The sequence below is a fragment of the Xenopus laevis genome, chromosome 9_10L, assembly GCF_017654675.1.
Source record: "Xenopus laevis strain J_2021 chromosome 9_10L, Xenopus_laevis_v10.1, whole genome shotgun sequence".
NCBI lineage: Eukaryota > Metazoa > Chordata > Amphibia > Anura > Pipidae > Xenopus > Xenopus laevis.
In genome coordinates, this window is record NC_054387.1 from 16,996,807 (window position 1) to 17,009,538 (window position 12,732).

At 44.9% G+C, this 12,732-nt stretch overlaps 1 protein-coding gene across 2 annotated transcripts; it reads left to right on the forward strand.

The window, feature by feature from the left end:
* Nucleotides 1–3,325: 3,325 nt before the first annotated feature.
* MGC64368 (uncharacterized protein) lies at nucleotides 3,326–11,559 on the forward strand. 2 transcript variants are annotated; one of them, XM_018234031.2, is made up of 8 exons: nucleotides 3,326–3,446; nucleotides 3,890–4,014; nucleotides 5,679–5,738; nucleotides 7,183–7,243; nucleotides 7,619–7,697; nucleotides 10,173–10,239; nucleotides 10,326–10,474; nucleotides 10,575–11,559. In XM_018234031.2, the coding sequence occupies exons 2-8, from the start codon at nucleotides 3,928–3,930 to the stop codon at nucleotides 11,062–11,064; spliced, it is 993 nt and encodes a 330-aa protein (XP_018089520.1). In that variant the 5' UTR covers nucleotides 3,326–3,446; nucleotides 3,890–3,927; the 3' UTR covers nucleotides 11,065–11,559.
* Nucleotides 11,560–12,732: the final 1,173 nt, after the last annotated feature.

The following is a 12,732-nucleotide window of genomic DNA, read 5'->3' on the forward strand; positions in this document are numbered from 1 at the left end:
TCATCGCCTCCTCTTCTGATTTATACACCTACACTCACTATAGGGGCAGCAAACAATGTCACTTTAATCCTTCCACTCAACATCTCATCATTTCGTTTTGGTACAAATAATAAAAATACAATGTACAGTTAATGGAAATATTAGGGATGCACCGAATCCACTAATTTGGATTCGGCTGAACCTCTGAATACTTTGCGAAACAATCTGCTGAATACCGAACCGAATCCTGATTTGCATATGCAAAACTTCCTTGTTTTGTGACAAAAATTCACGCGATTTCCCTCCCCGTCCCTAATTTGCATATGCAAATAGGATTCAGATTTGGTTCGGCCGGGCAGAAGGATTTGGCCGAATCCTACTGAAAAAGGAATCCTGGATTAGTGCATCCCTAGAAAATATTTTTTTGCAAGGATGGGGCAATGGGGAACATCAGGGGACAGGAGGGGGTAACTGAAGGATTAGTGCAACAACACAAGAAAAAATTCCTATTTTCTCAAGCGGCCCTCCTGCTAGTGCAGGGGATTTTGTCATTCTTCACCTCTGGAGGCAGGACAGAAGAAAGCTGTTGACTCCTTGCCCCTCCTCATGTATATACGGGCTGACTACAACTCCTCAAAGCCAGTGATTGAATCTCCAAAATGAGTGACAGGTGGCTTCAATCTCTTACCTGCCTCTGAGTAGTCCGACATCCCCCTCACCGAGCCCATATAGATACTTCAAGAGAGAATCCTGGGAAACTAAACCAAGGTGTAATCTCTGGTATATGTTGATAGGGTGGGCGCTGATGGGATTAGTTTAACCCCTCCTGTACCTGCTACAGGAAATTACTGATACGCTTACAAAGGGACTCTTGGTATAACTACTCCTGTGTCCCGCCTGTGGGCTGCTCTCCTACCTTTGTTCCTTGGATTGGAGCTTATTGTTAATTGTACAGATAATACAAAATCCTATCATATTTACCATTATTTCATCAGTGACCCCCAAAGCAAATAATTGAAAAACCATAAGAAATAAATAATGAAGACCAATTAAACATTTTTGGTCATTCTATAACATACTAAGAAATAACTTAAAGATGACCCACCCCCTTTAAGGCATTTCTACATTTTTTTTGTAATGCAATGTCCCCACAAGAAATTCTCTCCTGGGAACCTTTTCCCTCTTAACATCTTCATCCCTTGCAGAAGGTGAACTCCTATAATACAAAATAATTCCATTAGAACTAGGGATGCACCCAATCCAGGATTCGGTTGGGGATTAGGCCTTTTTCAGCAGGATTCAGCCGAATCCTTCTGCCCGGCCGAACCAAATCCTAATTTGCATATTCGAATTAGGGACGGGAAGGAAATCGCGTGACTTTTTGTCACAAAACAAGGAAGTAAAAAATGTTTTCCCCTTCCTACCTCTAATTTGCATATGCAAATTAGGATTCGGTTCAGTATTCGGCCGAATCTTTTGCGATGGATTCCGGGGTTCAGCCGAATCCAAAATAGTGGATTCGTTGCATCCCTAATTAGAACACAGGATCCAATCTCAATACAGTGATGGAGTTTCATTTACCACCTGGAGTCCATTTAGGAGTGTGAAGGCTCATGATGCAGCCAGGCTGTGATTATACAACAGTGATAGCATAATGAAAAAGTGGTGCTTCTACTGTTAACTTTGGGGGAGTATACCAACAAGATGATGAGATGGCTACTTTGGGAACGGTCTTTAATAAATTGATATTTCCTACCCTTTCCACATAGCGAAAAGGTGCATTCTAAATTGTATTTTAAAGGGTGGTCCACATTTACATTAACTTTAATATGTCATAGAATGACTACCGTATATACTCGCGTATAAGCCGAGTTTTTCAGCACCCAAAATGTGCTGAAAAACTCAACCTCGGCTTATACACGGGTCATACCGTAGATATGCCCAGCAGTGCGACCCCCTGTGACCCGGCCCCAGCAGGACTGTCTGTGACGCCGCCCGGAGCAGGTCCAGGAGCTCCGGGCGGCGCGTCCTTCCCTGCCGGCGTTCGCTCCCAAAATGGCGGCGCCCATGGCCGCCACGTGGGTAGCGGCGCCGGCCGCTACCCACGTGGCGGCCATGGGCGCCGCCATTTTGGGAGCGAACGCCGGCAGGGAAGGACGCGCCGCCCGGAGCTCCTGGACCTGCTCCGGGCGGCGTCACAGACAGTCCTGCTGGGGCCGGGTCACAGGGGGTCGCACTGCTGGGCATATCTACGGTATCTACGCCGGCAGGGAAGGACGCGCCGCCCGGAGAGTGGACACAGTGAACCGTCCTGCAGCTCTTTCACAGGGCCCCTGGCGGCCATTGTTAAAAGGTCCTAAAGCTTGATTCCAAGTTTGCCAGCAGCAGAGTGCTATCTGTGGAGCTGTACATGTACATATAAATTGCCTTGTCACTCCCCTTTCATTCTGTCATCATTACGCCAGGTACATAGGGCGGAGAACAATGCTGCCTGGCAAGTTCTTGCTGTTGTCAGATAGAAACATGCCAAGCTTGTGACTTATGGTGGGAGTCACAGGGAACTCCAACATTCAAATGTACTGGGTGCCAGTATGTGAGGTTCAATGGCTATTTATAACCTGGCCCACACTGATCCTTCTCAGGGTAAGCATATTTTTGCAGTGTCATGTTCCTGCTGATGGAATTATGGGGAGGCTCTTTTAAATAGTTTTAGATAGATTTCTATGCCATAAAACATGATTACACATTTACACATTCACATTTTGAAATCTGACATGGGGCCCCTAGGCTTATACACGAGTCAATACATTTTTCCAGTTTTCTTAGGTAAATTAGGTACCTCGGCTTATACACGGGTCGGCTTATACACGAGTATATACGGGCCTTTAATTTTTTTTTTTTAATTTTTTTTTAAAGTTTTTGGATTATTTGCCTTATTCTTCTGACTCTTTCCAGCTTCCAAATGGGGGGCACTGGCCCCACCTAAAAATCAGTGCATTTTTTTTTATTACTCATTTTTCTATCATGCCCTCTCCTATTCATATTCCAGTCTCTTATTCAAATCAGTGCACCTACACGTGCCTGTGTGAGTACAGCCCCATTGAAAAGAACTTAATGCGTCTATTCCTGCGCTCCCCTGCGGCTGAACGCAGAAAAACGGCTTCAACCGCTCGTCAGTAAGAGCCCTTAAATAATAAATAACGAAAACCAATAGAAAAGTTGCTTAGAATTGGCCGTTCTATAACATAATAAAAGTTACCTTAAAGGTGAGCCACCCCTTTAAAGGGGCAACGTCACAGTGTTTACTAGAGAGATTTTATTGAAAGTTTGAAATCACCTGGAGCTTAATAAAAGTCACGTGCACAACAGACGAGGCTAATAAACATATACTTATGGGAGGAGGCAAATGATTAGGTTATATAATTATATCAAAGAAAGTGCACGCACTCCTGCAGCCAGCCGGTGAGGTAAAAAAGAAGAAGCTTTATTTCTTTTTGTTAAAAGTCAAAACATCCTTTAGGACATTGCTGATTGCTGACTTCAATGCACATGGGGTAACTTGAATTGAGATGTTTTAAGTGTCGGACCTGGGGTTTCTACACCCAGGGCATCTCTCCCCTGGGGTGAGCTATAGTTCTGCAAGTGCAGAAAATAGTTCTGATATGATATTCTTATTAAATTGATAGAAGGATTAGAGCCAGCTGAATTGTTTTCCCTTTATATAATAATTATTATAGCCCCAACCCTCACTGACAGCCTATCAGGTGACAGTCCTGCCCTGCTCCCCTTTCACTTTCACTTTGAAAGTCACCAGCAACTTGTAACCTGCTCCTAATAGCCCTCAAACTGCCAGAAACTTTCCCCAAATATCCCTTTACCTGCCCCTGCCCTCACTCCTACTGCCCCACAGACTCTTCCCTGCGGAGATTCGTTGTGCTGACCCGGGATATGCCTGGAGACTGGGACTCGGAGTTGGACTCAACATGGGAGGACGAGGAGAAGTGTGCGCCCAGGAGGAAGAGGAGACACGTCTGGGTAAGGACTGGGTAACTCTGACACCCATGAGACTGTGATTCTCTAATCCTGACACCCGTTATAAAGGAGAGCAGATAAAAACAAGCAGTGGGTTTGTATGGGATGTGCCATTGCTCAGTTCGGGAGATTACCCCATTTATCCACAGCTAAGAATCGCTGGGGGGAGAGCAAAATGAGTAAAGGCAAAGCTAACAGCCCCATTTGCAGTATAATTAAAAAGGTTTGTGCACCTTCCAAACACTTTTTTTTTTCCAGTTCAGCTAGTTTTCAGATTGTTCCCCAGAAAGACTTTTTTTTTTCCCAATGACTTTCCATTATTTGTTTTTTACTGTTTTTCCTAAATCGTAAGGTGGCCATACATCCTTTAGACCGATTGGCAGCTTATCTGCCCATGTGTGGGGGCTCCCGAAGGGTCCAACCGATCGATATCACACCAAAAATCGCCCACATATCGATTGGTCAAGTTTGATTTTTTTGTACAATACAGGACCGCATCGGCTAGTTGATGTGGTCCTGCGACCCGTCGGAGCCCATTCGTAGTATTGTAGTATCGTATTGTAGTATCGTAATCCGATATCGCCCAGCCTTTTGCCGACCTTGCCAAATGAGCTGATCTTATAGTGTATGTATGACCTCCTTAAGTTGAAAGTTTAATGTCCCTGTCTCTGGTGTTTCAGTCTGGCAGCTCAGTAATTCAGAATTTTAAAAACTTTTAGGGAAAAAAATATTTTAAAATAACTTTCTCTTGCCGATCTTTCCGCAGTAGTGATGTGCGGGTCAGGGTTTTCCTGACCCGCACCTCACCCGCACTGCTGCAGCCCGCACCCGCGCTTCTGGGGTCCTTTTATAGACCCGCCCCGCCAATGATGTCACAATGACATCACAAAAGGGGTGAGCAGGCGCAAGACTAAAAAAAACGGAACCCGGAAGTTGGATGCTGGTATTTGAAGGTGGCCACCCGCGAGGAGCAGTGCGAGGTCGACCCGAACCCACCCTACCCACGGGTATCGCGTCGGCCCGCACATCACTATTTCGCAGTCTCTCAGCTGTATAGAACATCTATAGATCAGCGCCTATGGCAACAATGGAAAAACAAAAAATAGTGCAATATGTTTCAATATTACAACAATACCCAGTGTTCGGGTTATTTTCTTGAGGTATACTTCCCCTTTAAACTTTCCGCTCTTCCTGCCTGACGCGTTTCGCCAATCAGCTGGCTTCCTCAGAGGCATCAAAGGAAGCCAGCTGAAACGCGTCACGCAGGAAGTGATGGCACACAGGGATCACAGGTAGGGTTGCCACCTGGCTGGTATTTTACCGGCCTGGCCGTTTAAAATGATGGCTGATCCCAATGTTATTAATCGGTATTTTTTCCCAGAAAAGGTGGCAACCCTAATCACATGAAGAGCTGTGAGGGGACTATACACGCCGACAGATCCTCACATAGAAGCTGCAACAGCCTGTGTAATGTATATATTTATGTGTGACTAATCTTCAACCAAATGTGAGTGCAAACTTAGGTTATTTATTCCCCAGCACTGGTGCCCCGGTCGTACAACTCTCCCGTAGGGTCAAACTTTTCATAGCAACAAGGCAATGGTGTGAATGGCAGACTGTCCACTTACTGCTCATCCCATAGTAATGCCTTCCTTTCATCCTTTCAGGGGTCTCCCAAGGCAGATCTGTGTAACTACCGGCGTGGATATCCGGACAAAGTGGAACCGGTAAGATATTCTAATAGCAGACTCCTCCATAATTGGAGGGGGTTATTGTAGTCAAGGTATGGTAAGTTATTTTCCAATATTCATCATACACAGTAATAACCATAACTGACCCTCCTTGCTGCAACTGGTGCAGCTGCTCATGTTCCTGCACTTAGTGGGACTCCCAGGTCAGCAGTTGTAGTTCGGCTGTTAACTATGGGGGGGGGCAGTATGGCAAGGTGGTGAGATTAAGACAAGTTTGAGATGTTAGGGCAATATGCAGCCAGTCTGGGGTCTTGCATGGGTACTTAGAGGTCAGTACTGAAGTCCAAGAAGGAAGCATGTGGTTGGTTATTGCATTACAGTAGCCTGGAGCCTATAGCATTGGGTGGATATTCAAGGCCATATAGAGGTCATCTTGTGGTGCAACATTTGTGGTTGATATTTGTGGTTGCAGTGTCGGACTGGCCCTAGGGTTGCCACCTTTTAATAAAAGTTCCACTGGCCAGTGGCGGGGGTGGGAACAAAAGGGCGGGTCGTGAAGTCAAATGAGGCGGGTCGTAATGCCAAAGAGGCGGAGCCACGGTGCGTGATTGGCTGGGACGGTGCGTGATTGATCGTGACATCAAAGGGGCCGGAGCCTCGGCACCGCTATGGGCAAGAAGCCGACAAAAAAGGCGAATTTGGGGGCAGGCCACAGGCTTTTGTTAGGTGTATTACAAATTTACCGGCAGCTACATTGCCGGTAAATTTGTAATACTGGCCCCGGCCTTGGCAGGTGTTTTACCGGCTAGGCCGGTAAAATTCCTGGCCGGATGGCAACCCTAACTGGCCCACAGGGATACCAGGAAAACTCCCGGTGGGCTCAGGTGTTGGTGGGCCATCCTGCTTCAAAACATTTGGCATATTTTATGGTCATTACCTATTTCTATGAGAACAAAGAGACTAAATAGATTGAATAATAGATTATAGCATGCAGTGTTGGACTGGGATACCCGGGGCCCACCAGAAAACCTTTGACCATGGGCCCACTTTCCAAACTTTCTCTCCTCACTCAACCTTTTTATTCTCCTAGTCTTTTATATCTACTTACTCTATTCTTCAATTATTAAGCATTTTTTCCCATAAAGAAAAAGGGAATGACCATGAAATAGGCCAAATGGTTAGAAGCAAGAGGGCCCACTGAAGCCTGGGCCCACCGGGAGTTTTCCTGGTATCCTGGTGGGCCAGTCCGACACTGATAGCATGTAAAGAAAAGAGACTAGCAGAATAGAGGTTGCGTGAGGAGAAGAATTATAATGGTACTGAGAGTGGGCCCCTGGTCTAAGGTTTTTGGGTGGGCCCCTGTTGTCCCAGTCCAACACTGTGTGGTTGGTATTTAACCACTGCAGGGAAATCCGTATAACATGAGCCTAAAGGGGCACATTCAGACAATTCCTATTGAGTTTATATCTTTATTCCACAGGGCAGTAAGGAGATGCCAAACCTACAATTCTACCAGAACAAACGCCCCTTTAGACCAGGAGGTGAGTACCAGCCATTTGAGAATAAGTTGTTGGGGGCATAAATATTATCCATCTATCTGGCCTCAGCACTTTCCAGTGCCCCCACTCCACACCATGGCCACATCAGTGATAACAGGCCATTATGGTGGTAGGTTCAGACAACAAGTAGAACGGGGCCCTTATGAAAAATAATGCTCTTTACATAAATGGTCATGTCTCTTCCTTCTCCGATCTTGTTTCTCCATGAGGCAGTGCCCTCCTTTCTCTCAAAATCCACTGAAACTGCTGATACCAGCCAATGGCATCAGATACTATGAGCCCCTCTGACCCCTTCCATTTCAGCCCTGCAATATATGTCCTGGCCATGAGTAATGCCACAATTTGTTTTGTACACAGGAGAATACATAGATACATTGCTTAGTGACTGGACGGAAGATTATGTCCGACTGGAAGAGAACCATTCGTATATCCAGTGGTGAGTATGTGGGAAGATTTCTGTGCAGCCCCTTCTGGTCCTCCTGCCCTGGGCCTGCAAACTGATGCTACCCCCCTTCACCAACAACTAGTTACCTATGTTTCAGAAAGGGGTACAGGATAGTTAGTGCTGGAAGCAGTGCCGGGCCAAGGTATTTTTGCACCCTAGGCAAGGGCTTCAATCAGTGCCCCCCACCCAGTCCTGCATATATAACCCCCTGTACCTGTGCCAGCACCTATCATATTGCCTCCATTTGTACCTATGCCAATGGCAGTCAATCCCTTAGATTGCCCCCAGGCCCCAATCTGTACCTGTGCCAGCATAAGCCAAAACATCCATCATATTTTTACCCCCAATCTGTACCTATGCCAGCGGCAACCAAAAGAATCCATCATATTGCCCCAATTTGTATCTGTTCCAGCAGTAGCCAAAAATCCATCATATTGCCCTCAAACATCTGTGTACCTGTGCCAGCAGCCACCATATTGCCCCATGTACCTGAGCCAGCAGCTGCCAATCACTTATATTGCTCCCAATCTGTACCTGTGCCAGCATCAGCCAAAAAATACACACTATTGCTTCCATATATTTACTTGTGCCAGCAGTAGCCAAATATCCATCATATCATCTGTTTGCCTGTGCAAGTAGCAGCCAAGATATTGCCCACAAATATGTACCTGTGCCAGCAGCTTCCAAAAGGGAGGTGGGGAGTGATTCTGTCTGGAACAGGGGGTTTATAAAGTTGAAAAAGTATAAAAGGCCAAGCAAGGTTTAAAAAAGAAAGAAAGGAAATTCCCCCTTAAAAGTGTGCCCCCCCCCCCATGTTTGCGCCCTAGGCGGGTGCCTACTCTGCCTGCCCCTAGTTCCGGCCCTGACCTTAAAATATGTATATTATAAAGTAGGGTCCTTCAAAGGATCTTTCCCAGCCTGTCCATGAGTTCCATAATCCTTTGTCTGTAGGATATCCCCATTTAATTAAAGGTGGGAACACGTAGGTTTAACAGATAGATATTTCAGTAGATGGGTAAGTTGGAGACAGAGAGTAGCGTGCAGTTCTGCTCAAGAGCTTTATTATCCAGATAATGCCCGGAACAGATTGGAGACTATGATAGCTCTCTGCAGGCTTTTAATCATTACAACAATTAGCATGATCCATAATCTTCCCATTGTACAGCCAGACAGAGGCGGGCCAACCCGGCCAGGTGCCCTAGGCAACCTGGCCGGCCACGGCGCCGGCTTAGTGTCTGCTCAATCGCGCATGTGCAAAATCGCGCGCCAGCACGCATGCGCGAAAGTACGCGCAAGCGCATTTAAACGCAAATTACCAGCGCTAGCCAGGGAGACACAGGACCGGACATGGGGTAGGCAAAAGAGCAGGTACGTGCCTGGCGCCCCCTCAGCTTTGCGCCCTAGGCACGTGCCTACTCTGCCTACCCCTAGTTCCGGCCCTGGCTGGAAGCTCCCTATGCTCTACAGTTACTTTCCTTTAAAAAAAAGATGGAAATTGGTCAATAATAGTATCTTCTTCTGTAAATGATAAGGATATTAGAAGTCACTGAGGGGTTATGTGACCATATAAAGGCACAAGGCTGCAAGCTGTTATCTTTGATTATCACTCATGTATTTTAATATAATACACAAAAGCTATGAATATCTTGTAAATGATATCCTTATAAACGGTGAGTTCTGATGTCATCAGTTATAAACTGATGTCATTTCTGTCACGACTCACTGAAACTTGTGTATTATAATAAATAGAGTACCCCCAGTTGCAAAATATGAGGATTTTAGAAGTTACCTCGGAGTTCCATGACCTGTATAAAAACACTCGGCCTTCGGCCTCGTGTTTTTATATGGTCATGAAACTCCTCAGGAACTTATAATATCCTTATATTTTACAAGAGGGGGTACTTTATTCACTATATAACCCCTACTGTAAATTATAAGGATGTTAAAAGTCACTAAGGGGTTTGCTTTTTCCTTCTCATAACCTCTTACCCCCCCCCCCCCGTGCATTTACCACCTGGACTGGATGGAGTTGGGGTGGGATTGGTAATGAAAAATGGAGGAAGTCAAAGTGTCAGCAACTTCAGCGATAACTGCCTATGCAGGTGATGCATAGCCATTGAGAGTACCTGACATTTTGACTTTTGCAGAGAGCTGTTTAAATTGAATATATTCTAGGAATCCTGAAACAGTGGTGTCACTTTAGAGGGGGGGCAAACCCAAGGGGAGCCCAGGGCAACAGGGGGGTAACGGGTGAACTTTAACACATATGAAATCATAGGTGACCTGTAGTTTGGCATGCTTTGTGGGTCACCAGCTATTTTGTACAGGGGGATCGGACCCCCAGAATTGCAGAAGTTCTGACCTTTGTGAAAGCACTTTTGTTCTCATTCACAGCATGCTGGGAAATGAAGTCCAGCAACAGTATTTAGATCTCCTTTAATAGATGTCTGTAACATTTTGCTGCAGGCTGTTCCCATTGCGGGAGAAGGGAGTGAATCCTCAAGCTGTACCGCTGACACTACATGAGATTAAGGTACTCAATTTTGTAGGGCTGGGGCCCCACACAGGGACCTGTTTTTTCCACAGCCCCTCACTTTATGGTCTGTTCTTCCCTTACAGGCAATGAAGGCAGATGACAACGTCAGGAGGAGGTTCTGTGAGGCCTACAGACTTATGTTGGGCTTTTATGGCATAGAATTAAGCAATGAGAAAACTGGGGAAGTTGTCCGGACCACGAAATACTGGGAAAGATTCAACAATCTCAATCGGTTAGTTCCATGGTTTCTGAACTGGAGGCATAAAGAGGGAAATGCCTAGAATAATCCCAGTGTTTGCTAATAAATTGATATTTGCCTCATTTTCTTGCAGTCACCGGCACAATAACCTGAGGATCACACGGATACTAAAGTGTTTGGGGGAACTTGGCTATGAGCACTTCCAAGCTCCACTCGTCCAGTTCTTTCTGGAGGAGACCTTGGTGAATGAGGAGTTGCCCAATGTCAGACGCAGTGCTTTGGACTATTTCATGTTTACTGTGAAGGACAGAAAGAAGCGCAGGGAGTTGGTGCTGTATGCCTGGAAACATTTCCCAGACAAAGCAGGGTTTATATGGGGGCCTAGAGATATCTTGAGTCGTAGGGCAGCAAGGAGCTCAGAGAATCACGTTTCCATGGATAAGGTTAAAGTAAGTAATGGAAATTTGGGAAGACAAAGAGCTGGGGAGCATGGGGTGGAATCAGAAAAGGGAGGTGAACGGGTCAAAGCACATAAGGATAAAAAAAGAAGTTGGAGAGATCTGTTGTGCATGGCAGGAGAAAAAGCACATTCACACAAACCAAAGCACAACAGAAATAAATGATATAGAAATAAATGACACTGCTACGTGTCGCAGAGGCATCTACTGGGAAAAGGACATATGAAATAAACACATAAGCCACAGAACAAAGACATATTCAGAAAAGGGCAAGAAATCGTGCTGATAATGTTACAGATTACATCAATGTGCAGTGTGGCCCGATCTGTTTCTCTTTTTGAGGCATTTAGTCCCTCCTTTAGCCGTGCTATGAGCTGAATGGCTGGGATGTTATTCATCTGCCTCTGATCTCCTGTGGGACATGCTGCTGGGAATTCTGGTAAGGGCCATATGGTTCTATTCTGGGTCTATTAAATACACTTTTGAATGCTGAAGGGATTTTACATCATAATCCTTCTCTTACTACTGTAGATATTGGTTAACCCCTTGGCTTGAGATATGTAGAATCCTACAGTGTGTGGTGGTAGGAATGATGCAACCCAATGTCGTTGGTGGCAAAAAATGTCCAATATTCTCTGCCTTAGTTCTCCCTATAATAAACTAAACTAAAAAAAAAAAAGGATTGGTGTAGAAATTCTGTAATTATATACTTTACTTACTTTACCAGCCCAGAGGTTATACAGCCCTGTTACAGTAATCATCCAAACCTCCCCCATCTTGGATCTTGTTAGGCCATATTTTGTGTGTCAGTGGCACTGCACATGCTCAATGGGCTCTGGGCTGCTTGTGAGAAGGCCATCGCAAATTATCAAGCAGAAAATTGTCACATCTGTTATAGAAGCTTAAGCTACACGAGTTCTTACTCAATTCTGATGCAGACTACACTGATTTTTATGCTGCCATTTAATGTGACTCCGAATTAATTGGCTTTGTACTGTCACTGTTATTCTTTATATATACTGCATGTTGTGAGTGAGTTCCTAGCCAGAATATGGTGCATCAGCAGATTTCAAACTACACCCCTTTCAAAAATGTCTAGTAAGACAAATAAGCACCCACCCACCAAATTTAATACAAATTGGCATTTAAAGAAGCAGTAACACCAAAATGGAAATGACTCGTCTCATTTTATTTTTCTACTGTGGGTAGAAAATGATCAGTTGGTGCACAAGTCCTGCTTTCCTTTAATGCTGCTGTGTGTTAAGATGTCTTCTATCTAAACAAACCCAAACATGGCTGTCCATGATTTTCTGTGCCATTTTGGGGCAACATGAGGGCTGGAACGTTATATAAAGAGCTATACAATACAGTGCTACGCAATATGTTGGCGCTATATAAATACATGTTAATAATAATAATAATAATATACAAACAGTACTAAACACTGATTATGAGCATTCTTCCTATCAGAAGTCAAGTATGTATATAGTTACATAGTTAAATCGGGTTTAAAAAAGACAGTCCATCAAGTTCAACCCCTCCATATCTATACTAACTATAGAGTTTAGTATCACAATAGCCTTTGACATTATGTCTGTCCAAAAAATCATCCAAGCTATCCTTAAAGTCATTAACTCAATCTCAACATCACCCGGCAGTGCATTCCACAACCTCACTGTCCTGACTGTGAAGAACCCCTGCGTTGCTTCAAATTAAATTTATTTTCTTCTAGTCTGAAGGGGTGGCCTCTGGTACGGTGATCCACTTTATGGGTAAAAAGGTCCCCTGCTATTTGTCTATAATGTCCTCTAATGTACTTGTAAAGTGTAATCA